The sequence below is a fragment of the Calcarisporiella thermophila genome, assembly GCF_041956535.1.
Source record: "Calcarisporiella thermophila strain CBS 279.70 unplaced genomic scaffold VTP21scaffold_6, whole genome shotgun sequence".
NCBI classification, from domain to species: domain Eukaryota; kingdom Fungi; phylum Calcarisporiellomycota; class Calcarisporiellomycetes; order Calcarisporiellales; family Calcarisporiellaceae; genus Calcarisporiella; species Calcarisporiella thermophila.
This window is the reverse complement of record NW_027192196.1, coordinates 389,455-412,365: the sequence shown is the minus strand read 5'-3', so window position 1 is coordinate 412,365 and position 22,911 is coordinate 389,455. Positions and strand designations below refer to the sequence as shown.

At 45.8% G+C, this 22,911-nt stretch overlaps 12 protein-coding genes across 12 annotated transcripts; 3 read left to right on the top strand and 9 right to left on the bottom strand.

Moving 5' to 3' along the window:
- Positions 1-239: 239 nt before the first annotated feature.
- On the bottom strand, positions 240-3,491 carry VTP21DRAFT_9882 (uncharacterized protein; the record flags this gene model as incomplete). The annotated part of the gene is made up of 4 exons (XM_069400877.1): positions 240-1,472; positions 1,557-1,918; positions 2,011-3,301; positions 3,393-3,491. 4 exons carry the CDS (start codon positions 3,489-3,491, stop codon positions 240-242), a joined length of 2,985 nt encoding a protein of 994 aa, XP_069253608.1.
- A 1,781-nt stretch (positions 3,492-5,272) lies between these two features.
- Positions 5,273-6,810, bottom strand: VTP21DRAFT_9881 (uncharacterized protein; the record flags this gene model as incomplete). The annotated part of the gene is made up of 6 exons (XM_069400876.1): positions 5,273-5,308; positions 5,408-6,012; positions 6,076-6,269; positions 6,346-6,562; positions 6,659-6,700; positions 6,774-6,810. The coding sequence occupies 6 exons, from the start codon at positions 6,808-6,810 to the stop codon at positions 5,273-5,275; spliced, it is 1,131 nt and encodes a 376-aa protein (XP_069253607.1).
- A 268-nt stretch (positions 6,811-7,078) lies between these two features.
- On the top strand, positions 7,079-8,743 carry VTP21DRAFT_9880 (uncharacterized protein; the record flags this gene model as incomplete). The annotated part of the gene is made up of 5 exons (XM_069400875.1): positions 7,079-7,390; positions 7,463-7,660; positions 7,728-7,890; positions 7,959-8,179; positions 8,255-8,743. The coding sequence occupies 5 exons, from the start codon at positions 7,079-7,081 to the stop codon at positions 8,741-8,743; spliced, it is 1,383 nt and encodes a 460-aa protein (XP_069253606.1).
- A 264-nt stretch (positions 8,744-9,007) lies between these two features.
- VTP21DRAFT_9879 (uncharacterized protein) lies at positions 9,008-9,354 on the bottom strand (the record flags this gene model as incomplete). The annotated part of the gene is made up of 2 exons (XM_069400873.1): positions 9,008-9,076; positions 9,220-9,354. The coding sequence occupies 2 exons, from the start codon at positions 9,352-9,354 to the stop codon at positions 9,008-9,010; spliced, it is 204 nt and encodes a 67-aa protein (XP_069253605.1).
- A 161-nt stretch (positions 9,355-9,515) lies between these two features.
- VTP21DRAFT_9878 (uncharacterized protein) lies at positions 9,516-10,994 on the top strand (the record flags this gene model as incomplete). Its single annotated transcript, XM_069400872.1, has 3 exons — positions 9,516-10,263; positions 10,334-10,484; positions 10,562-10,994. 3 exons carry the CDS (start codon positions 9,516-9,518, stop codon positions 10,992-10,994), a joined length of 1,332 nt encoding a protein of 443 aa, XP_069253604.1.
- A 306-nt stretch (positions 10,995-11,300) lies between these two features.
- VTP21DRAFT_9877 (uncharacterized protein) lies at positions 11,301-12,511 on the bottom strand (the record flags this gene model as incomplete). Its single annotated transcript, XM_069400871.1, has 8 exons — positions 11,301-11,363; positions 11,429-11,488; positions 11,562-11,690; positions 11,777-11,847; positions 11,912-12,023; positions 12,107-12,237; positions 12,336-12,389; positions 12,466-12,511. The coding sequence occupies 8 exons, from the start codon at positions 12,509-12,511 to the stop codon at positions 11,301-11,303; spliced, it is 666 nt and encodes a 221-aa protein (XP_069253603.1).
- A 241-nt stretch (positions 12,512-12,752) lies between these two features.
- VTP21DRAFT_9876 (uncharacterized protein) lies at positions 12,753-14,296 on the bottom strand (the record flags this gene model as incomplete). The annotated part of the gene is made up of 5 exons (XM_069400870.1): positions 12,753-13,109; positions 13,175-13,384; positions 13,448-13,798; positions 13,857-13,997; positions 14,069-14,296. The coding sequence occupies 5 exons, from the start codon at positions 14,294-14,296 to the stop codon at positions 12,753-12,755; spliced, it is 1,287 nt and encodes a 428-aa protein (XP_069253602.1).
- Positions 14,297-14,523: 227 nt separating this feature from the next.
- Positions 14,524-15,946, bottom strand: VTP21DRAFT_9875 (uncharacterized protein; the record flags this gene model as incomplete). The annotated part of the gene is made up of 3 exons (XM_069400869.1): positions 14,524-14,617; positions 14,704-14,957; positions 15,023-15,946. 3 exons carry the CDS (start codon positions 15,944-15,946, stop codon positions 14,524-14,526), a joined length of 1,272 nt encoding a protein of 423 aa, XP_069253601.1.
- Positions 15,947-16,365: 419 nt separating this feature from the next.
- On the top strand, positions 16,366-16,902 carry VTP21DRAFT_9874 (uncharacterized protein; the record flags this gene model as incomplete). Its single annotated transcript, XM_069400868.1, has 2 exons — positions 16,366-16,465; positions 16,532-16,902. 2 exons carry the CDS (start codon positions 16,366-16,368, stop codon positions 16,900-16,902), a joined length of 471 nt encoding a protein of 156 aa, XP_069253600.1.
- A 299-nt stretch (positions 16,903-17,201) lies between these two features.
- Positions 17,202-18,377, bottom strand: VTP21DRAFT_9873 (uncharacterized protein; the record flags this gene model as incomplete). The annotated part of the gene is made up of 6 exons (XM_069400867.1): positions 17,202-17,339; positions 17,406-17,567; positions 17,628-17,762; positions 17,831-17,930; positions 17,988-18,173; positions 18,247-18,377. 6 exons carry the CDS (start codon positions 18,375-18,377, stop codon positions 17,202-17,204), a joined length of 852 nt encoding a protein of 283 aa, XP_069253599.1.
- A 149-nt stretch (positions 18,378-18,526) lies between these two features.
- VTP21DRAFT_9872 (uncharacterized protein) lies at positions 18,527-20,553 on the bottom strand (the record flags this gene model as incomplete). Its single annotated transcript, XM_069400866.1, has 9 exons — positions 18,527-18,755; positions 18,816-18,891; positions 18,953-19,050; positions 19,107-19,243; positions 19,301-19,765; positions 19,823-19,976; positions 20,045-20,238; positions 20,318-20,396; positions 20,480-20,553. The coding sequence occupies 9 exons, from the start codon at positions 20,551-20,553 to the stop codon at positions 18,527-18,529; spliced, it is 1,506 nt and encodes a 501-aa protein (XP_069253598.1).
- Positions 20,554-21,018: 465 nt separating this feature from the next.
- Positions 21,019-22,379, bottom strand: VTP21DRAFT_9871 (uncharacterized protein; the record flags this gene model as incomplete). The annotated part of the gene is made up of 2 exons (XM_069400865.1): positions 21,019-21,215; positions 21,287-22,379. The coding sequence occupies 2 exons, from the start codon at positions 22,377-22,379 to the stop codon at positions 21,019-21,021; spliced, it is 1,290 nt and encodes a 429-aa protein (XP_069253597.1).
- Between the last annotated feature and the right edge of the window lie 532 nt (positions 22,380-22,911).

The window sequence follows — 22,911 nt, the reverse complement described above, 5'->3', positions numbered from 1 at the left end:
AAAAAAAAACGAAAACAAAGGATAAAAACAAGATATATACATTTTTTTCCTAAGGAAATAGGGGAGGTAATCAGTTTAATTGTTGTACATCCATACAGTTTCCAACAATATTCAGATGAGATCAACATTACAACAGCTATAAAAAAAAGTATATAAGAATGGAGATTCAGAGTAAATAAATAGCTCCGGAGGCGGTGGGGAGGAGGAAGAGGGGGAAGGTTTAGGAGGGGGGAGGGGAATTATTTGGATATTTCGGCCGGTAACGGTAGTGAGGTGGCCAGGGGCACCGGGGTCAGCGAGCCGTTGGTGGAGGGGACAGAGGCGGTGAGGGCAACCGGGAGCTCGCCCGGGTGAGGACTTGCTAAAGCTCTCCTGGGCTCTCTCGGTCCGTTCACGCTCTTTGCACTTGGTATCGAGGAGGAGGGGGAGTGGAGGGTGGGCAGGGAAGACAATGATATTGACTTTTGGTGTCGGTAGAGGGTCTCTCGTGACGAGGAGGGCCGGGGAGAGTAGGGGTGGAAGTGTTTGGAGGACACGGGATGGTGGTAGGGGGCCGAGGAGCGCTGGACCTTGCCGGGTGATATGGCGCCGGCGGAGACCTGGGGATGGATCGGGGGCGGGGGATGAAGATGCAGGCTGTGTCTAGATGGAGAGGGGTGAAAATCGGTCATATCGTGCGGCGAAGGAGTAGCCAGCCCTTCCTCCGCGGAGGCCGCCTCTGAAAATTCAATCTCATTGAACTCGTTCACCTGCACCAAGAATGGGCCTAGGGTGTCTAGATCGGCGGAGCTAGAGGGTGGGGGGTGGCTCGCGAGTTGCTGCCCCATTTCGTCCGGGGCAATGGGGTGGGCTCCGGGGTTGATGCGGGAGGAGTTCGCAGCCTCGCATGGATAGCCGCCCATCGGATCGTTATGGATGAACCCTTCCGTTGGGTACCGGACGAAGGACATCGTGGGCGCCGGGGCCGGCTGGGAATCGCTGGAGGGTGCTTTCCGAGGAGGCTGAGACGCGAAGGCCCGTTCCCCGACGAAGGACGACGGAGGTGGGGGATCTATTGAGTAGAGGTTCATCCCATACTCTCGTCCCTCGGCTTCGGACACCGGGCCTGAAAGCGTGCCACCCGCCGCGGAGTACTCCACCTTGAAATTATTTCGAATCATTTCCGCCGACTCCGTCGAGTCCATCATTAGCATCAGCTCCTCGCTACATCCCCGCTTATCGGCGGGCAGGGGTTTCCAAGGGTGCAGTTCTCGCCTCTCTTTGTCCTCGGCGGTGTCTCTGGGGCCCCCAGCAGATCCGCTCTGCGGACCAGAGGGGGAGAGCCGGACATCGGTACGCTCGGAAAAATGGCCGGAGGGCTGGAGGTGCGAAGGGCCAGAGGCATGCGTGGTTTGGGAGGATAAGGGAGCAGAAGAAGTTGGAAGCGGGCATGGAGGGGGCGCCCCATTAGCATAGAACACTTCGTTTATCGCCTAGAAGAGAGGTCCCAGGTTAGGTTTCATATTCGTGTAGGAAAATGGCCCCGAAGGCATATGTAAATGTATCCCACTACCAACCTGGATCAACGGGTCGGTCAGCTTCACCATACTCTCTCCATCCTCAGGCGCGATAAAATTATGATTCTGGGACAATCGCTGGATCATCTTGGTGCCTGAAAAAAGCATGTGGAGCGACGAGCCTGCAATCAGTTGGTCGCTCGACAGATGGTTGATAGCATGCGAAATGCAGGCGCGTACCGTGACAAGGATGACGGAGCCGTGCAGGAAGACGGTGAGTCGAGGAAAATCCTCAAGGTAGGAGCCTATTCGAACGACGTTTCCGGCGAGGACGCTGCAGCGCTGGTCCTGCGTACGATTAGAGGAGTAGAGATAGGGTTGGAAGAGGGCGATGGCAGTGGAGTGGAAAAGCAAGTGTAGGTCTATAAGAGGGAGGGGAGAGGGTAGAGAGGCGGGTTAGCATTGGAGCCCATCCTTTCGGGAGCGCCAGTGCACTCAAGCTTGCAAAACATACAGGCTACACGCGGGGACGTCGGGCGGATCCCGGGCGGGGGAGGGATGAACATGTTGACGGTATACCGCAGATGCTCGGGTAGCCTTGTTAGCCAGTCGTTCAGCTGCTGTTCGAGAAACGAGACCCGGTTCTCGAATTCGGGATCGTCGGACACCACGGTGGAACGCACAAAGTCGGCGACCTGAGTTCGAATCTCCACCAGTCTCAAGAGGTGGTAAAAGTCTTGCACGACCTGGCGCTCCCGCTCGTCACTCTCGGGGTCACAAACGGGGGTTGGCACGAGAATGGACGCCGGGTGGATGATGCTAGGTTTGTCGGTCGCGACGCCAATCAGTTTGTCGACGACAAAGCAACCCCAGAACACGCGCCGTCGCTGTTCACGCTCGGCGCGCGACATCTCCCCCTCCTCGCCATCGCAATGAAGATTCAGATCGTAGGCCATCCTGCATGCCATGCCAGAATAGGTCCAAGCTTGAAAAGCGCGTTTTCTCGCGGGCACGTGTCCGTCCTCGTAGAGGGCCATCAGCAAGAGTGCCTGCACCGTGCTGACACGCGACTCGTCAAGGAAGTCGCCAAGGAGACCCTGAGCTCTCCGGAAAAACGCAATCGACGGGGTCGTGCACACGTCCGGGTCGGCCTGTTTGACCGCGTGTGCGAACAGGATGTTGAGGAGTAGGGGTGAGATGGGGCCTGAGGCTGGCCCTCGGAGCTGCTGAAGGAATAGGTGCTTGTGGATGATCGGCAGAAACTCGTAGCGATGCGAGCCGAAGTAAATCTCGATCAACTTCTCCTGGACCAGGGGTGGCGGGAGTTCGGGTGGGTGGGTTAGGCCGGGGGGATGGGATTCCGCCTTGGCCTCCACCACGGTTCCAAAGCGTGCGATCCCGAGCGTGATTTTCTCGTAGATGCTCTGAAAGGATTGGACCATCTTGTTAGTCGATAATTCATGAGAAGCCGTGAGCCGGTATTTATTCTCCACGGGCGGACGCGTGCTCGGGTAACGCCACCCTCCGCCAACGTACATATTGTCATTGTCGGGGACGGCAATGGGGGGAGCAGGGTTGGGACTGCAGGAGGGATCTTGCTGTGCGTATGGTGATAAGGCGAGGTGATGGTTGAAGCGCTTGAGGGCCGAGCTGCTATCTCTTGGCGACAAGGATTCGACCAGGGATTCGTAGCGCCATCCCTTCTCCCCCGCGTCCATGTATTGTAGGGGTTGGGGCACGGCATGGCTGTCTCTCCCGTAAGAGCAGGTCCTGCCACGTGCTTTGCATTGCATGCAAGGATGGAGCTAACCGGGGGGGGGGGAGGGGAAAAGAAAGAGCGGCGGTGAGTTAACAAAATCCGGCATCGCATTGCAGAGGCGATGGGCCACGACTCACCCCGTCACATTTGATCTTTTTAAGACGACAAGGTTGGCACGCGCGCCCGACCTTCAGCCGCTTTTGGCGATTTTCTAAATCATCGAGCACTCCGTACATGGTATTATGCCGCGGCTCCCGAAAATAATATTAAGAAGATAGGCTATATGCGAGTGGTTTTACAGTGTATAAGCTAAAATAATTTAGAGAGATCAGCCGACATCGTCCCTAACGAGCAGTTGTGCTAATCGGTGTGTCGACTATATCACGCACATCCCAGCGAGGGCAGCAAGATGCAGGGGGGGGGGGAATAGCGGCGGCGGATCAATCGGCAGAACCGAGATGGCTATCAAAATGCGCGGGGCCGGATGGCCATGAACCAGGGGCTGGTATACTGCGGCGGGGATTTGGGCAGGCGGGGGCCAAGCAGGAGAGCCGCGGGCAGGGGGGGGGGGGAAGGGGTGGAGGAAAGGATAAATAAGGGAAGAGAGCGGGCGACTGAGGGAGGGGAAAGAAGGTTTTGGCTCTCTTCCTTCATACTTTCTCCCTCCAGCTCTGAAGGCCATGGCCAGCGCACAAAAAAACCAAAAACCCTAATGGGAACCTTAAATCCCTCCTCCAAATCCTCTTTTGCCAGTCCGAATTCCGCTCGAGGGCCTGGCTTAGATAAGGCGGATTCGACTCAGGCCCAGCCAGCCGCCGCCCGATCTCTGTTTTTTCGCACACAGACAAGATTCGATGCTCCCCCTGTATTTTCTCACCATCTGTCACTCGGGGGGAAGCTTAAATGCCGGCTTGAAATGGCCGGACACCCCCTCCTCCCGCAATTGGAACTGGTGCTCGGGCTCGGGTGCGGCCGCGGGCTGCGACGGGCTCGGCGGCTAATGACTTGTTAATGTGCACCGACGCTGTCGTGGCTCTTGTGCACAAAAAGCGCGTGAAGGAATCGGCAGCGCACATGAATAAGGGAGCTGCACCTTCCTGGATTCCTGCTGGTCCCACCGCCGATGCTGCATAGCTCCTCCATGACATTGGGCCATCCCAAAGCATCCACCGCCCGCGCGTTCCACAGCGTGACACCGCCGTGCTCTGTGTCGCAAAGTGACAAGGTTGATGATAAGACGCTTTCAAAGTCCACCAAGGATTGTTTGCGTACTTTTTGCGTGGTTGATGTGGTTCCACCAAGACGAATCTCGCCTCCCCCTCCCAGCCCATCCTAGAGTTTGCTCGCCCGGCGGAAGCGCTTTGTGAGCAGCCCTGGCCGTAGCGCCTCCCGCAGCCAGCCTCCGCAGCCAATGCTCCCTTGCGCCCTTCCCTTCCGCCTTCGACCCTTCCCTCCCCGTCCTTCTCTCACATAATTTGCTTACAATTTCGCCATCATCACGCTATTAGTGACAAATTGCTCAGTCACACATCAGCTCCTCTTGCCTAATCCTACAAGGTTCATTTCCGCCCTCTCAGTCTTAATTCGATCTCACCACAGCGGATCCAATAATGCTGGGCTTGGACAGTAATGTCAACACAAACTGATTTGGGGTGAGTTTGCAAGTTTACGAATTAAGAGTCGAGGGAACTAGAGTGCCTTAAAACGTGGAAAAAACGTTGTTACAAGATGGGGGGGCGCAGAAAGTTTCTTTATGCAAAAACAGTAAAGGGATTGGTAATAACATATATATATAGATAGATAGATAAACCGGAAATTAAAAGCGTTGAAAAAGGTAATTGCTCAAGATCTTGTAGAACAGAAATTCCCATATCTCTCCCCTCTCTCATGCCATGATGCTGGACACGTTCCATTGGCATAGAAGGAAGGAAAAAAAACCAAAGCATAAGCACCGGAAGCATTGCGTAATATGCCGCTCAAGTTATTACCTTTTTCATTGATATTGTTATTGACTATACTATTGAGGGTCCACTCTGCAGTAATTTGCAGGAAACTAGGCATGAAGGAGAGGGGGTTAAAAAAAAGCTCAGCTTGAACTCAATTGATATAATCGTGGGAAAAAAAATTAGGCGAAGCTCGAACGGATACTTACACTTCCTTCCTTGCCGTTGCAGCGCCCCTCCCACCAATCATTTTGGCTTTCGGTGCGCCGCGTGATGACAATGATGTCGCCCTGATGGAAGGGTAAATCGCCCGGCTGTTCGCCCGCAAAGTCGTAGAGTGCTACCGCGGTCGGCTCCTTGGGGCGACGTGGGGGAGGGGGGGGACGAGGAGGGGGTGCCTGGGCCCGCGCGGGCGCAGGATAGGTGCGCTTCTCAAATGCATTGGGCGGGTTCGTGGTCGACGACGAATAGGAGGGGGGCGGCTGGGAATAGGGAGAGAAGGGGGGACGGCTGACAGCCGGCGCGGCGGAAGGCCCTGTGGACGAAGTCCGCCGAGTCTGGCCGGCCCATTCGCTTGCATCCTCACCATACACGGGCGTCGAATTGTACATGCTCCCCGTGGGGCCACCCGCAGGAGCTGAGGGAACTCCCGTGCGATTTACCCGCGCGTTCAGCGCGCGATACAGGGGATCGGCTTGAGGAGGGGGGGCAACCGAGCCGCTGAGAAGTTCGCTCGGGGTCACCTTACGGCCGTAGAACTTCTCATTAGCATCTCCCCTCGTGGCTATGATCGAGCCTTCTATGGACGCACCAGCTAACCAACCCTCTCGTTAGTTCGTCATTAGGCTTAGGAAGAACGAGAATGCGCGTCACCTACCGAATAAGCCCTTCGTTTTGCTATAGGAGTAGATGGCCGCGATATTTCTGAGATTGGTCGAACCGGCAACCTCGCCCTGCCGTCCGATGGGACCCGCCGCAACGCTAATGTTCCCTCCAAGCGTGACGTTGCCCACCTGGGAAAATGTCTTGACCGCATCCTTGGTGTTCAAAATGCACACAAAATCGGTGATTCTATCCAAATGGAGGAGTAAGTTTCGGTCGGATACTTCATGCTGAAGCGAGCAAAAATGAGAATAGGCAGACTTACTCAGCACCAATTTGCCCTCCAACCCCCATTCCCGCAACCCCGATGCATGAGGGTGCTGACCATCCGCCATCTGCCAGGCGTGCTACCACTAGCCCTGAACCTGCTCGTCCAGAAAACAAAAAACCGGCCTTCACTACCGTGAAGATAGCTAGCCCCTTGGCATTGGCTATGATATTGGGCGGAATCATTTTATCGGGTCCGACCGCCGCTAACGGATCTACGTGGACCAATGTCAGAAATGACCGCGTAATTAGCCCCAGAATACTTAAGTGATTGGATTCCACTGGCGTGGAAAGGGATCTGGTTTACATACCGATGAAGCTGTTCAGGATCTTGGCAGCCTTTTTACATTCGCCTATTTTTAGAACAAAATGCATATTAGAGTCATGCGCAACAATGGACAAGCCAGAAAACTAATAAGAGATGACCTGCTAGATCTGAGGGTAGAGGAGAAGTAAATCCCATTTTATTTTGTGCTATATTATTCTTTTTATCGTATATTCTAAGATGGGAAGGCAGAAGGAATTATGGAGTAGTGTGAGAGAGCTGGAGCTCATCGCCACCAGGTGCCAAAGCCACCTGTCTTCATGACGTTTTTAAAGGTCAACAAAAATTGCAGTCACAATTTTTTTTTCGAAAAAAGTTGGCCACCTTATCGGTTTAACCTGTAAACCCATTCTGTCATTTCCATCACCATCATCTTGATTATTTTTGTTTAGCAAAGAGACCGGCTATGCTAGTTGCTTGTACGCCGGATATTCTCACCGGAGAGTTGCCAAATCCTGTCGATGATAGTAGCCTATTCCAAACGGTTGCCCAAACCAATGGCAATAATCTAGCCAATGACTTAGGGGCGATGGGCAAGGTAGCTAGCGACAGTGAGCTCAGCGAGAATGGTGAGATGGACGACGAAAAGCAATCTTCTCCGGATGCTTCTACGCTGCGCGATGATATTCGTCCCTATAAATGCACCTACGAGGGCTGTCAAAAGGCCTACAAAAAACCTTGCAAACTATTGGAGCATGAAAGAACTCACACTGGAGAGGTGGGGAAATAACACCGCCTCTTTTATTTTCATACGTATGTACCATGCTAACACGGCCTTTTATCTTATTAGAGACCATATGTGTGCCCTGTTCCTGGGTGTGGCAAATCCTATCGTCGTTCTACCCATCTCTCCGCCCACGCTCGCACACACGATCCAGAGAACGGCAAAACATTCAAGTGCACCGAGCCCGACTGTTCTAAATCCTTCTACACTCGTCAGCATTTAAATCGTCATCTTCTCGTCCACAAGACTCCAAAGCCATACACTGTAAGACGACGTTGGCAGCCTCATGTTGAAGATACTTTGCTAATTCATAGACTTCTGTGTGTGTTAGTGTTCGTGGGAAAACTGTGAAGCAGCATTTGCAAAACATAATCAGCTACGACGGCATATGTGTGAACACACTGGGAAAAAGCCATATGTTTGTGAGCATGAAGGCTGTACGCAGAGCTTTCCTACTTCGACAAAATTAAGAAAACACCAGCGAGTGCACAATAGTAATACACCCTCTGGTTTTTTTTTCCACCACTTTAGAGTCCTGACTAACAGGCTACTTTGACCCCAGATGAAATCAAGTATCACTGTGGGCATGAAAGCTGCGACGAATCCTTCCCAAAGTGGTCCCAGTTACAAGAGCATCTTCGCGCATCGCACGCCAATGTGTGCAAAACTTGCGGTAAGCGGTTTGAGCGAAAGAGCTCGCTGAGACAACACCTGAAGACCCACGATCCCAATCGTGTGCAGATTCAATGCACATGGGAGGGATGCGAGAAAAAGTTTTTAAGCGTAAGTCAGACTTTTTTTTACACTCTAACTCCGAGAAGGGCTAACTGTACATTCCCCTTTCTGTTTTTATCGCAGAAAAAATCTCTCAATGTACATATTCGCACTTCTCACAAGAACATCCGCCCCTATGCTTGTAAAGTTCCCGGATGCGATAGCACATTTGCTCATAAGCATCTACTTGTCCGTCATCGTCGGGTCCATGAATTAGCCGAGCGTTCGCGCAAGCGCAAACGTGAAACTACTGCTGCAGAGTGGGTGACGGGAGAAGGCTATGAAGAAGAGCGGCGGCTGGCATGCACCGTGGAAGGGTGTGAGTATCGATTCGCGCGGAACTATGATTTAGAACGTCATGTACAGAGTTTCCACAAACAAGAGGAAGACTATGTCGAAGAGAACATCATCAAAAATGGGGGGCTAATAGGAGTCGAGACTGTAGCTAGCTTGGGAGGGATGGATTTAGGAGAAGTCCCTGGGATAAATGCAGTAGATGAATGCTCTCTAGAGGCTTTATTGAGAGATCCGGCGATGGGGCTACAGTTCATCGTGGAGCGAATAAACTCATAAGCGGCTTTTAAATCTTTCTTTTCTCCTCTCTTTCTTTTTTGCATCACTTTTGACTTTCGTTTGCTAGTTTTTGGTTTTTCAGACTATTTTACATTTGCCATTTCCTTTTGCTTGTCTCTAATTTACTCTGTACTCTTTGAAGTAAAAGTTTGTGAACGTTTCTTTAGGAAATAAGACCGATTTCTATTTAATTTATAAATGTGTATAAAAACAAAAGGCTAAAAAAAAAAAGAAACAAAGAAACATTCCTCGAAGTTGAGCTGCTTAATGATGCTCTTTCTCATCGTGCCCGTGGTTGCCGTGACCGTGATGATCCCATGGGTGATGCCATCCCTAGGGGTGAGAAAGAAAATATCAAAACAATATTAAGCAAGATAATACAAACACAATATAATTCACGATGTGAAATATAGGCTAGCCAATGCTAGCAACCACCAAGGGCGGTCGTCCACAACCACATCCAATAAAGTTCTTACCAGTATATGAGGCATGTCCTGCTTAGCGCGATACATCATGAAAAACCACATTGAAGCGCCAATTAATTTTGCGGTCCAGCGATATCCGGCACCGGGAAGATGAGGATGAAAGCCACCTGCGGGACCACCTGCCATTTCTAATGCTAATACTTTTAGGATGATTGTTTTGCAAAGATCTATTTGACCTCCCGAGCTAGGATTTTTGTTTCCACAGGGATAATTGCTGCGCCACAATCTAGACACATGCTCCCCTCAGCCTGCTTAATTGATGCTGTTCTGATAGAAAACCCTCTAATATGCCTTACCCGCGACATGTCAATCAGCGTGCAGTAAGGGCGCTCTGGTTCCGTATTTTCTGTTACGGTCTATTCGTGTTCGTTCTCTATTTCGCACTCCGTTCAATTGTGCCCGCCTCCATCCGTTCCTCTTCCCGCAGCTCGCCAAAGACTCCTCCCCACGCTCCCCACGCTGCATTCATCCCTCCACAACCAACACAGCAGGCTGCCTCGCGACCATTAGGACAGGGTAATGAATGGTCGCAGAAGGCTCGTGCTGTCAACGCAAGGGCCCAAGAAGAGGAGCGGAAGGCGGTAGAGAAGGCGCAGGCAGAAGCAGAGAGACTCCTGTCTCCACTTCGTATCGAAGGCATTATTGGAACCTCTATCAGAAGCAACGAAGAGGCACTGCGTGTCCGAAAAATAATAGATTGCATGACGCGAGGTTCTTGGGTTTTTGATGACACACCCCGAACGCTCCGAAAGCACCTCCAAGATCCGATTTTCGGCACATGTGAGAAGCGATTTAAAAAACTGGATGCAACCCAATCGCAGAACAAGTGGAATGTTCCTGAATTCCTTAAATATATTTGGAAACCCGCAGATACCTGCCCTTTACAGCCTGTAGATAGGGAAGAATGGTGTAAGATGATGAAGGGAAGGGATGTGTTGCTTGTAGGCGATGAGCTTCAATATCAAATACATGATTTACTATTGGACGCATTTCGAGACGGGCCGACCGTATGTTATGGCTTATTGAGCTGCAAAGGTTAGTTGTTCTATTGATTGGCTAGTGGATGAGGCAATTTTAATAGTGCTATACCCCGGTCTCATTATAGGGCACACTATATGTCCCTCAGAAGGCACCCGTGTTCGCTATATTCGAAATGATGTACTCTCTCATGTCAAGGTCAATCCTAGCCTAGAGGGTGGGCAACCCTCTGTCGACATCATACAGCAGCCTTGGATAAGACCTGGCGTCACTAAAGCGTTAGTATTTTGCCCTAGCATTCTCCACCGACCATTCCATCATCAAACTTGCTCAAATTGTTTTTACGGCCTATCAGCTATAGGATAATGATTTTAAATCGTGGTGCGCACTATCAGGATGACGATGCGTTTCGAGTTGGCCTTGCAGAAACGCTGCGTGAGCTGCGGGAGTTTCACCCGGACTTGCTGATTATCTATAGAAACACGCCCATTGGGCATATAGGATGTAACAATGCAACAGCCCCGCTGGCTCGTCCACCTTCGGCCGCCGACCTTGAGGATGCTCCATATCACTTGGCCGATTTTGCGAGGCAAAATGCGATTGCTAGGGTTCTGGTCGAACGCGCCGGGGGGATCTATGTGGATGTGGCTGGGATGACCGGGATGCGACCGGATGGGCATGTTGGGGGGAGAGATTGCTGGCGGTATTGCATGCCGGGACCCATCGACATCTGGACCACCCTGTTCTATAATGTGATGCGGCTGGTATCGGGTGAAGTGGCAGCATAACAATGGTTTATGTTTTTATTAAGTAATATATCTTTGTGTTTAAACATCGTCGATTTTATCCTGTGCTTCTTCCCATGTATATAATATATCTGCTATGCTTCCTTTGGATGCCTTAGAGACTGGGTTGCTCCTATAGTTGCCATTTCGTTTTATTCCCACATATCAAATCATGTTACAATTGCAAAACTACAGAGGAGGCCGAAGAATCCCTTCAAAATATTGGATTAAATAAAACTAGGGAAAAAAAGGGTAGTATCTCAAAAACTGAGCCGCTTCAAATGCGCAGAGCGGTTCCACTCGTGCTCTTTAGATATTAGCAAGGGGATCTTCATTAATATCCACTGGATCCTGTTCGATTCCGATCTCCTCCTACGTTGTTCAGCTTACGTCAATATCAAGGTCATGGTAGTTTAAAGTATTACACGATAGCTCACCATTAACTCTTTAGGGTTGCCTGGAAAGTGTTCTGTCACTGCGCTCCATATATCATTAAACTAATTTTAAAGATCATCGAAAAAAAGGTTCAATACTCTAGGCATTTAAAATTAGGTAAATGTAACTACTTACCAGTCGCTTTCGTGATCGCCATAGCTGCCTGTTAGTCTCAAAGGCTTTATTGATTCGCTCACGCTCTTCCTGTGAAATCGGTTTAGCGCCAGAGCGAAGTGTCGCGAGTCGCTCTTCATTTTTGGCATTCTAGATTTTAGGCACGTATATGCACCATTTCACATTGAAAGGCTCATTAATCTCGGTGAGTTTAGCGTGTAAAGCACTCAGCATACCTCAGCAGCCAGTTCCTTTAACCTCTCTTCAATCTGATCGTTGGTTAAGCTGCTATTCAATCCCGACAATGCTAATGACATGTGTTTTCATAATGTCAAGAGCTGCCTAAGGATATCACGAATGATAGCACTTACTTGATTGAAGTTGTTTATTTTGATCTTTAACTTCTGCAATTTGCTTCTTCAATTCTTCGATCTCGCCATCCATGCGATCAAAATCCTCCTGCGAAGGATTTTCGAATTGGTCCTTTAAATGTAATGATAGTTTAGATCATTTCGCACTTTTTGCACGCAGACATGTTATAAATGAACGAAAATAATTAAGCATACCTGTGAGATCACATACACGGTCTGCTTTCCATAAGTTTTAGAGGACACTTCGCCTTTTTCATTGAGCGCATTTAATATCTTTTGAATCGCAGTCTTTGCCACCGCACCGTGGAGATTATTAAAGACATCGGCTAAAAAAAAGGAATGGAGTGATTCAAAGAGAATCAGTTCAAGTGAAAATGATGGATTGCCCTGGAGAAGCCCTGTGAGTTAAAGGAAATGATCTTACTGGCGCTGTATGGTCTGTTTTGCTTACGAAGGTATTCAAGAACCGTATTCTCGGCTTTGTATTAAATAATAGTGGTTAACAAGAATGTTAGGAAAAAAGGAGAGCCGATGTTCAAATTTATCTCTAATACCATCGTCGCCTTTTGCAGCTGTTGCTGGTTTCTTAGCTTTAGCCATAATTCAGTTCGCTTCCAAAAGCGTAAAGAAGTTGCAGAGTAGAAGAGTCATATTATATTCGGAGTTCGAATCATTAAACGGAAATTACACCGTGTAGAATTTGTATTGAGTCGATTAAGATAGGGGAAGAATTGTGTATGAAATCTAAACAAATGAAATAAGCTTCTATGTATAAACTAAAGCGCGCAGAGGAATAAATAGCAACGGATATGTGTATTAAATATATAAATTCGACCAACTTTCATCTATATCCTTGCATTTCAATCCGTCTTACGAATTCTTCTACCTTTTTCGAATCCTCTTTTTCTCCTTCCAAGGGATCCAACCACCGCCTTACAATCTCGAATGCCAAGAAGCCCACACTAGAGGCAGGAACTGCTCGAAGTGCTGTAGAGGAAAATCCGCTATAAAAGAAACGTAGCGCGCTCATCTTTTCTATTCGTTTGCTACAGGCTTGATAGGTCAGCTTATAGAGAGCAATTGCTTGTGCACGACGAGAGTTGAGATTAGCATCCTTGACAAGATATTCCGATTGTGCTTCCTCAATATAGAAGACGTCGCGGACACGTTCCAAAGGGTGATCCACTACTTGGTAAGCCTAGAATTAGAGTAGTGAGTGATTTGAAATATAACTGCAGACTCGGGGTGTATTGAATACTGTACAAGAGCAGCCATGGCACCTGCCAGTAAAATGAATGTCGGCTCTAGCATCCAGTGAGGCTTTTTTAGAGCATACTGGCCCTCACCGTTTTCTTTGAGGCTCAGCGTCAAATCACCCAACTGCTTGCGATAATACTCCTCGAGGAATAGATAATATCCTTGCTGCTTGACGAACTCAAATACACCAAAAAATATTCCACAAGATAGCGAGTCCTAGTGTAAAAAAAAGTGTATAAGAAACGGTTATCCAAGGTTGCCCGCAGTGGCCCATCATACCTTTATCAGAGTCAGCGAGAAACCTCTGTAAACACTGAACCACCCTAATTGCCGCAACTTCTCGCGACCATAAGCCCAAACGCTTCGGTATTTCCCCTCCAACAGCTCATTTACTTCAGAAACTCTCATTATGTTGTCCAGTGGCGCGGCAATTACCGCTTGGCATGCACCCGCCAAAGCACCTGCAGCAAAAACGGCGCTAAATGGTGGGGGAGGGAATGTGCGATGACGCACGTAGGAACTAGGGGGATGAAAGGAAGGGAGGGAGAGCGAATATACTCCATAGAGGACACTACCAATAGCAGTATTAAGGAAAAGAGGGGGAAAGAGATAACGATGGAGAAAGCCAAACTATTCAAAGGGTAACATTAAATAAGCAGCAATGTCCAATGGAAAAAGCTTGACCTACTCCTTGTGTTTTCACCGCATGGGAAATCATTCCAACTGAGGTATATCGCAACGAAAACCGCTTTTGCCTCTTACTCGGGTCAGTGGGCGGCATCAATGCACGGGCAGTTTGCAAATAATCAACGCGCATAGGTCTAAACAGCTAGAGGAATAGAAATAGTAGTTATGCGGTTAATATGTAACAGTAAGCAATACTTAGGTTATCCTAATTACCTTAATTGGAGTTCTAAAGTATATATGTAACGTTTGAATGACCAACGTCCTAGTCAATGCTGTCGACACTCCAATAGAAGCTGCCTCGCTGCGATTTTTTCTACTTGCAGCAGCCTGGTCGCTGAGTTCGACCGAAGACGCATGCTCTAGTGGTCGCGTAATTACAAGCTCAGGCGGAATAGGGGTGGCTGGAACACTCATGTTATCTCCCTCGTTGTCGCATGCCATTCATCTCTCGGGATATTGTCTATAACCCTATGGATCTACAAAAAATTGACCCAATATCTGCCAAGCCAGAAGTAGTCACGGGAAGAATCAGTGTTTATTAGGATGGGAGTTAATTACATGATATAATTGGGTCGGTCAAGCATATTAATAATGTACAGAAACGAATTCCCATTAGCAATGAATAAATCAAAAGAGAAGGATATCTAGATGTGGAATAATTAGACGATTCAAATAGCTTCGATTAGATCGCCTATCACGACGAAAATGTAGAGCACGGCAGACAAACACGAGAAAAATAAGGACACATGGTAGAATTTGCACCTAATATGATCAAGAAGAGATGGCCGGTCAATAAACCCCCTGAGGGATCCTTTCAATCCTGTATATTCTATCAAACAGATACGTACCACTGTTCATTAGTATTAGCTGGGCAGGAAAGCTTGAAGAAGGATATGCACACTATTGTGAACCAAAGACAGAGCAACACAAAGTCGACCAGAAATGTAGGTATACGAGATGGTCCATGCTTATATCGAGCTGCATGCACACAAGCCGACAACATGAATGCGAGGTTGGATAGTATGGATATCCCGGCTACTCCGCATGCAGCATAGATGATGACGGATCTCTCAAGAGGAATGGGATTCGACAAGGTGAGCATCTAAATATAAAGGCTACCGTTAATTCCGGATAAACATATACAACAGACATATCAAGAGAAATTACAGGTCCCAGCAAAAGTCCTAATGCTCCCGCACCAGTAATGGCGCAAGCAAGTCGCAGAATTATCCATATTACTTCACTTCTAACGTTGCATATTCTTCGGGAGATAAGGGCAGTAGAATTACCATTGTTCATAAAATGGGGCGACAAAGCAGATGGTGCCGCATAATTTTCTGGAACTTTCTTAATACTATTATCAATATCAGGCTCGACGCCCACCAAATTGGGTTGCATGGTGGAATTAGTGAGAGTATGCGACAAGTTTGCTCCAAGCTGGGTGGTAGGATGAGTAAACTCAGCTTCATTTGAAGAGTTGGTTCCAGTCAATATCGGAAGGGGAGCTTCATTGTTCCGTAAGCTCGTTTCGCCGTATTCGTAATCCTTTGCAGGCCGGACATGGGAGGTGGTGACAATAGTCGAAGGCGATAGTGTATTAAAAGCTGGGCGATAGTCATGAGCTCTAGTATGATGTGGAGTAGGCGTTAGCATTGTAGGCCGATCACATACATTATCTGATGGTCGCCTCGTCTGCGCTGTAGGCGAGAAACTCTCTGGCTCGTTTTGCGTAGGTAATTGAGGGGCCATAGATTCAGCTGGAGCGGTAGCCATTCGATAATCTTCACTATGAACGATTTGGGAGGTACCACCAGCCGAATTTCCTTCACCACTCCCTGACGGCGTTCTGCCTCGATGATTCCCTGGCAAAAAATCCGCAGGATCGGGCATACGCATCCGGAAAGATTGATCCGTAGCAGTATTATGGGAAATTGAACTTGTAGAGGAAGCGCTGCGTGGCACCGACGATGCCATGGTTTCGGATCGAATAGGAGCATAAGGGAGAGATGCGTTTGGGTGGGCGTTAGAGTCCGAAAATTGGGTTACAGGGAGAGTGTAAGTCCGGGTGAACTTGTTGCCACCTTGCTCCATACCAAAGAAATAGTGCGCGGATAAATGCAAATTTGTCTTTGTCCTTGATCAAACTCTGTTATAAAGTTTAAGAAATAAACCCACAAAAGCAATAGCTATAAAGACAAGGGTGGGATTGTGATTGAGTATTGTGATAAAATGGACACGAGATCACCAAAGAAATAGAAACTGAAGCCTTTTTCGGAACAAGCTATTTATTCAAATTCCGCCACACTTGCTGCGCCAGATTGTTTTTATTTATAGCGATGAAAGAAAAAATTGATTCTTTCTTCGTAAGATTATTTTTTGGATGGTTATGAAGGTATGATAGCTGGAATTCGCAAAAGCATTGAGTAATAATTTTATTAACTCCATCTATTAGATTCCTTTTCAGCACATCTAACTGAAAAATAATCGAGTTATCCGAGAAGTAATCCAACATGCAAATTTTCGTTAAATCTATTGAAAGCACTCTTGCTCTTAATGTCGAGGCATCGACCCGGGTTGAGGAGGTGAAGAGCCTCATCCAACAGCGTGAGGGTATGCCTTATATATTCCTTGCCGTATGATCACCCTATGTACCTAATTTTGAATGTGAACTATCAGGTATTGCTGCTTCCGCTCAGCGACTCACTTTTGCTGGCAAACCAGTGTCAGAGGGCTGCCTCGCTGATTATGCTATTGCACCTGAAAACACCCTGCACCTCTCGCTTGCCTTGCTCGGTGGTGGCAAGAAGCGTAAGAAGAAGACTTACACTACTCCCAAAAAGATCAAGCACAAGCGCAAGAAGGTCAAGCTTGCTGTGCTCAAGTACTACAAGGTTGACGCGAATGGAAAGATCACCCGCCTTCGCCGCGAATGTCCCAATGAGACATGTGGTGCGGGTGTTTTCATGGCGTGGCATCCAGACCGCCAGTACTGCGGAAAATGTGGCCTCACCTACGTTTTCAAGAAGGAGGGCGAGGGCAAAGCTTAAATTCCCCTGATGATTAAAGCAAGGTCGCTAATGCCTTGGTGTTGATTGAATAAAAATAGTTTTATCGAAGAAAACCGCTGTAAAATTTCCGAATTGTTTTTGGACACGAGATCTTACAGCTCGATTCAAAACTACATGTGTATCTATTATTATAACGGTAAGATATTATCATATCCTATGATATGAGAATGAATATTAAGCCTCGAGGACGAAATATGAAGGGAGAAGAAGAAGAAAAAGAAGAAGACAAGACAAAGACAAGAAAAAGACGCTTGAAATGTTTTGGCAATAAATATGTACTAAGATGCTTGTCCAACACCATCCACAAATATTTTTTCTCTGAGAATATCCTGCTCTTTGGGTAAAGGTAGGACACTCGAGACCCAATTCTCATCCGTTAGCATTGAAACATCGCCCGCTTGTTTTTTGGGTATCATCTAAGAAAAGAAAAAGGAAAAAGATTGGCAAAATCTATCAGCTGGAGCCAATATCTGCTATATTACCGAGCGAATTCGATCGTAAGATTCCTCGCGAGCAGTATATTCGCGTAGAATAGAATTTGTTCCAAACTCATGGTATACCCGAGTATCATTCATCTTGAAGAGGACATCGTCAACGCGTAAAAAGAATCGTTGCAAGATGAAAAAGCAAGAAGGCATAACACGCTAATAGCAAATTCGTTTACTTAGATTTGGAAACGTTAGCTGAAATGTTCGTCCACTTACAATTTTCAGCGTTAATATTGCCGTCCCATTGTCTGCCAATTCGTCTTCATACAATATGTTCTCATCGTAGAATAGAATATGTTCTCGAACCTTGAGTTTCTCGATATCGATTGCCTCTTTGGTCCTCTCGAATAACTGCAGCACCGTTAGAAATTTAGAGCTGAATTTTTTTTAATAAATAAAAGTGAAATCTGTTATCTCACCTGCCCGTTAACCGATTTTTCTAATGTACCAGCATAGTCGGTTGTATAGGTCCAGTCATATGGTTTAATAACATCTTTGATGCTCTCATGATTTGATTCACTGTATTAAGTATAAGCATCGCTCTTCTTTTGAAAACATATGGAGGCTTTGCCATACCTCTTAGAGGTCCACTCTTTAGCATACGCGACCTTGATCAATTCATTGCTTTTACTTGTAACATCGACTCGTTTCAAAGCATCCACGGCGTTAAATACAAAATTAAATCCACTCTTGTGCATTAGCCGAAGCTCATTATTGCCAAAAATCATCTCGGGTAGGGGGATCCCAAGCAATTTTTCTGTCCTGTTAGTCAAACGAGTCGGTAGGTTATTTTTCGAGATTGAATGTGAAAAACGCGCAAAATATGAAGAATTACTGGCTGATTTCAGAGGAGTTCAGGATGGATGCCTTTTTCGAAATAAGAGTCCATCCGTTGATTTTGATTCCTCGACAACCACGCTCATTTATTAACTGATGAGGCGGAAGGTTGCTCAGTGGTTTGGCCATTTGAAAAGATTCGACAAGCTCTTTATCCTAATAGTCTTGCAAGAAATAGGACGATTTTGTTGTGACTTGCGTTGTTATCGAATGGTAAGCTTATAAATTGCAGAAAATAAAATTTTTCGAGTGTAGCAACAGAAATAATAATATACATTTCAATCCCTTTCGCGCATATACACGGTTAGATAGCGCAATGCTCCATACACTATACCCATAGCACAATATACAGAGGTCAGCATCAGTGGAAGAAACTCTAATCTCTCAGCACCAAAAATAAATGAATGCAGAATAGAGGTATAAACTTGTAGAAAGCAAAATCCAGCCAAATAGGCTTGCTCGAGAGGGTGTAATATGGTTATGAAGGAGATCCTGGAAGACGATGAGCTATAAACTCAGACGTTATATTTGGATCAAGTGAGGAAAAAATTTTATAGGCAATCCTACCTTGGAAGAAGGCGAGGAAGGATAGCGAAAACGAGAAGGAACCAAACTATTGAAATCGACAACTTTATCGAAGTTTCTGAAAGAATTTCATTAGCAATAGATTCAGCTATATTATATATAAGCTTAATATAGATTACCGGCAGTTCTGAATAGAAGAGGGAATAATGAGTATATCCCCGCCGCAGACAAAATAATAAAGATACGCAAGTGTTCCCTACTTTTTGTCGCCATCAGACTATATCAAAGGGATGAGCAATCTATACCATGGTGCCTAAGTAAATTGATGTGTACCTGAATGGTATTAGGACAATTAAAATAGCTTTTTCGTGCACATGCCAGCCAAACAAATAGGATGAAAAACCACACAAAACGAGCGCGCCATGAAACCGATGAAAAGTGGGGCGCCACCAAAGTACTCCGAGGGCAATCTTGGTTCAAAAAATATAAAAGATCCACTTCAATTATCAGAAATGTTAGATATTTACCAGCATCAAGCACAATGTGAGTAGCAAAGTATGTATTGGTTTTACAATAGGAAGTACCGCAAAATTCGTATCTCCCACATACCCTCTCGTCAATGATCCAAGGGCATTCTCTCGCACAGCCCACCCCATTCTTGTTGCCACTACAATCAGGACCCTATCAGCGAAGGAATAAAGAGCCCAAAAATTGGGCGCCCAATATGCGTGACAGAGCCCTCGCGTAAACGGGAAGAGTCTAGAAAGAATCTGTGGGATGTGCGAATAAAACGGGCCAAAAGAGAGAAGAAAAACGAAAATAACGGAGCTACCCAGTAGAGTAAAATGCGATATCGAGAAGCGAGGCGAAGGAGAGTGAGTATAACAATATTCTTTGAGAAGATATACGAAATAAGCTGGGGAAAGATAGAGGAAAATGTGTTTGAAGTTGAGCAAGACAGCAAAAAGTATGCCAGAAAGTAGATTATTTCCCTATGAAAATGATAGTTGATAAATAATGAATTATAGAGGATATTAATGTAAGTATACCCGCTTGGCCTCAACAATTGAGAGGAGAAGGATGCCAAACAAAAACCCATTATATTGGAAGTGAATGTTGTCGACCATTATAAGACCAGGATTTAAAAATATTGACGCGGCCAGAACCCGATTTGTAGTATTAAAACCAAAAACCTTTAAAAATCTTAAAAAAAATCATATTAGCAAATAAACTACTGACCTACAACGGAAGCTACTAAAAAATTCATTTACCTTTGCAGGGCAATAAAAAGTATTACTTCACTTGCAATAACAGATATACGCTGGTATAATATAGTGGTATTACTTGCATAATTCAGATTTTCGACTCGTAACATATCAGGATCAGCAAACTTTGCGAAAATGGACAAAAATTTCTCAAACCAGGCGAAGAAAGGCGGATAGTCTAAAGTCCATTCACTAGTATTCTATGCACAGAACATGGAATATTTTTCCACATTAATATTTTCACTTGCCGATCCACAGACAAGATCATCGAGTCTTTACTTCATAATACCACTTGGAAATCGGAAGACTATGGGTGATTGCAAGCCAATTTCTATGGACCTCAAAATCAGTTGAACGGCTATGTATCATTTTAATTAGTTAGTCGATATATTCGTAAAATGTGCACTCTTTTATCGCAAAGCAATTTAAAAATGTACATACTATGCAGGAAACAACAAAAGTTTGACAACAGTCGAGACGATGAACAAGTCTCTTAAAAACCGTTCAGTCATCATTTTACTGCTATATGCCAGGTATGTCAAACACCTCTAAAACGAATGGGAGGGAGAGCTCGAAACCTATTACTACTCAAACCGGAGCGCGTCGCGTATTCTATTTTAGGTTAGGTTAGAATATAAACCGTTAAGCTAATTGTTGTTATTGCCTTCGTAAGTAAAAATGGAAAATCTTTGGCATCGAAGCAACCTGAAATGAGTGAAAAAAGCACATTGAGTTAATACGAGATATTTGCATGATTTTTTCGACAGTGCATTTGTGCATAACTTTTTCTCTAATGAGCCGTGAAAATTTGGCATTCAATCGAGGGGAGAAATTAACGTGGAAGAAAAATATAGAAACATAATTTAACAATGCAGTAATATAAAGGAAACGATATTATGGAAGATAAATATGTAAAAGGGAATAGTACAGCGACAAAAAAGAGATCAGCATATACAAAATTAATAATGAAATAAACAGAACTAATCGTCAATCTCCTGTAAATAAATAACATTCAAGCACTCATCGACGTGACTGTTTATAGCTGAATTGTCCATGAACGATGGGAATTCCATATCACATAATGGACAGCGCGACATTGCATCATTAGTAGGACCACCTGGTACCTGTTTATCTCGCGAAGATTTAGATACGGACGGCTGAGGATCAGAATGCATTACTGAAGTGAAGTAGAGCACAATTCGTTAGTAAAGCCAGGTTTAAAAGATTAACGAAGATAAACAAATTTACCCTCTATATTTGACTTTGTCACCTTACTTTTCACCATATGCTCTTGAGAACATGCTGAGGATCCATCTGGCCTGCCTATCGGAAATGTAGTTGAAGGCAAGTTTCCAGACAACTCTTCGTTAGTTGCTACTTCAAAGTCCATTTTTTGAAGAGTATCAGCGGCAGATGATTTATTCAAACTCGTGGATTCTGATTCCTTGTCAGCTATATTCGATTTCTTGCTCGAGGTCGTATTATCAGATGACTTTGCCACTTCTTTCGAAAATTTCGAGATAGCAGAAATGGGGGCATCAATAGCTGATTCACTAACGGCCTCTTTGCCCTTGTTTGTAGAAATATGAGATTGAAGTGAGCGGGTTGATAACGGCTGGCATATGTCGACTTCAAATTTAGAATGGCTGTTAGTGAACGAAATAACCTGGTTTTTCTTTCTGTTATGCTGTGCTTCAGCTATCATTTCCTCCATTGTGTCTACAAAGTAAAAATCCGGAAGAGGCAACCTTTCACTACTGGTGCTCTTATTCGTACTTGAGTTATTCGGAGGTAAGATATTGAGCCTTTGAACCGGATCCCATTCTGGAAATTGTACACTGCGCCAATTTTGAATATCATGGTTGGACGTGGCAAGTGCTCGTAACGCTACTTCCCGAATGGCGGGACTGATTCTAATATTATCTGATGGATTCGCTCTTCGAAACATGCGGATCGTACATTTATGAGTTTCTATGCCCTTTGGATCTGGCGTTGGTTTCGAAAAAGGGGTTGCGGGATTTTCAGTCTTTAACGGATTTGTTGCAACGATATCTGATTTCTTCAGTAAAGTAGATCTGTGCTCGAGAGTATTACTGGCGGATCTTGTATCATAACATGGTGAGGATTCAGCTGCCGTTGAGAAGACTTGCGTATTTGAATCTACACTGGAGCTTTTGCCTTCAACAGTGTGAGTATGATTCTGCTTTTGTTTTTTGGAAGAAAGGGAAAGCTGCTTTTTCTTGCGCTTATTAGCCGGAGTAGTTATAGTATTACTGTCATTATCAGTGAAATTAAGCCATGAATTGTCAGGTTGTGATGCATGGTCTCGAGAATTTTGCATTCTCTCTTTAACACTTATTCTGGTAAAATTCATTAATTGCGTTATTTCCAGTAAGTGCTGCGCCATATTCCGATCCAAAGACGCGCTCTACTCTTTTATTGTATTTGTGAATTATATTAAAATCAAAAATGATCATTCCGCATGGTCGCATCGTATTTCTAGAAGAACTTTTATCCTCTCCTCATTCATATAATGGGACTACAGTTCGCGTAACTGGGCATCTTATAGACTATAACTCCGCCACTGAGCGCGCTGTAATCGAACATAAAGCCGAGCTAATAGTAGATACACAGTTCATTGCACAATTTACTCACAGGCTTAAAGCACTAGTTCAAGTAATTGGCGAATTGGAAAGATGCGAACAAGTCTCATCTCAACTTAGGCCTCCATTGTTGCTAAGAGCAAGAGTGTGTAGAAATGTGGATGGATTAGATATTAGGTTATATGAAAGGGCAATAAAATTGATGCGGCGATGGGAGCAGGGGAGCGAATAAAAGGCAGATATATACGAGTTTTTTTGAATCTTTATTTA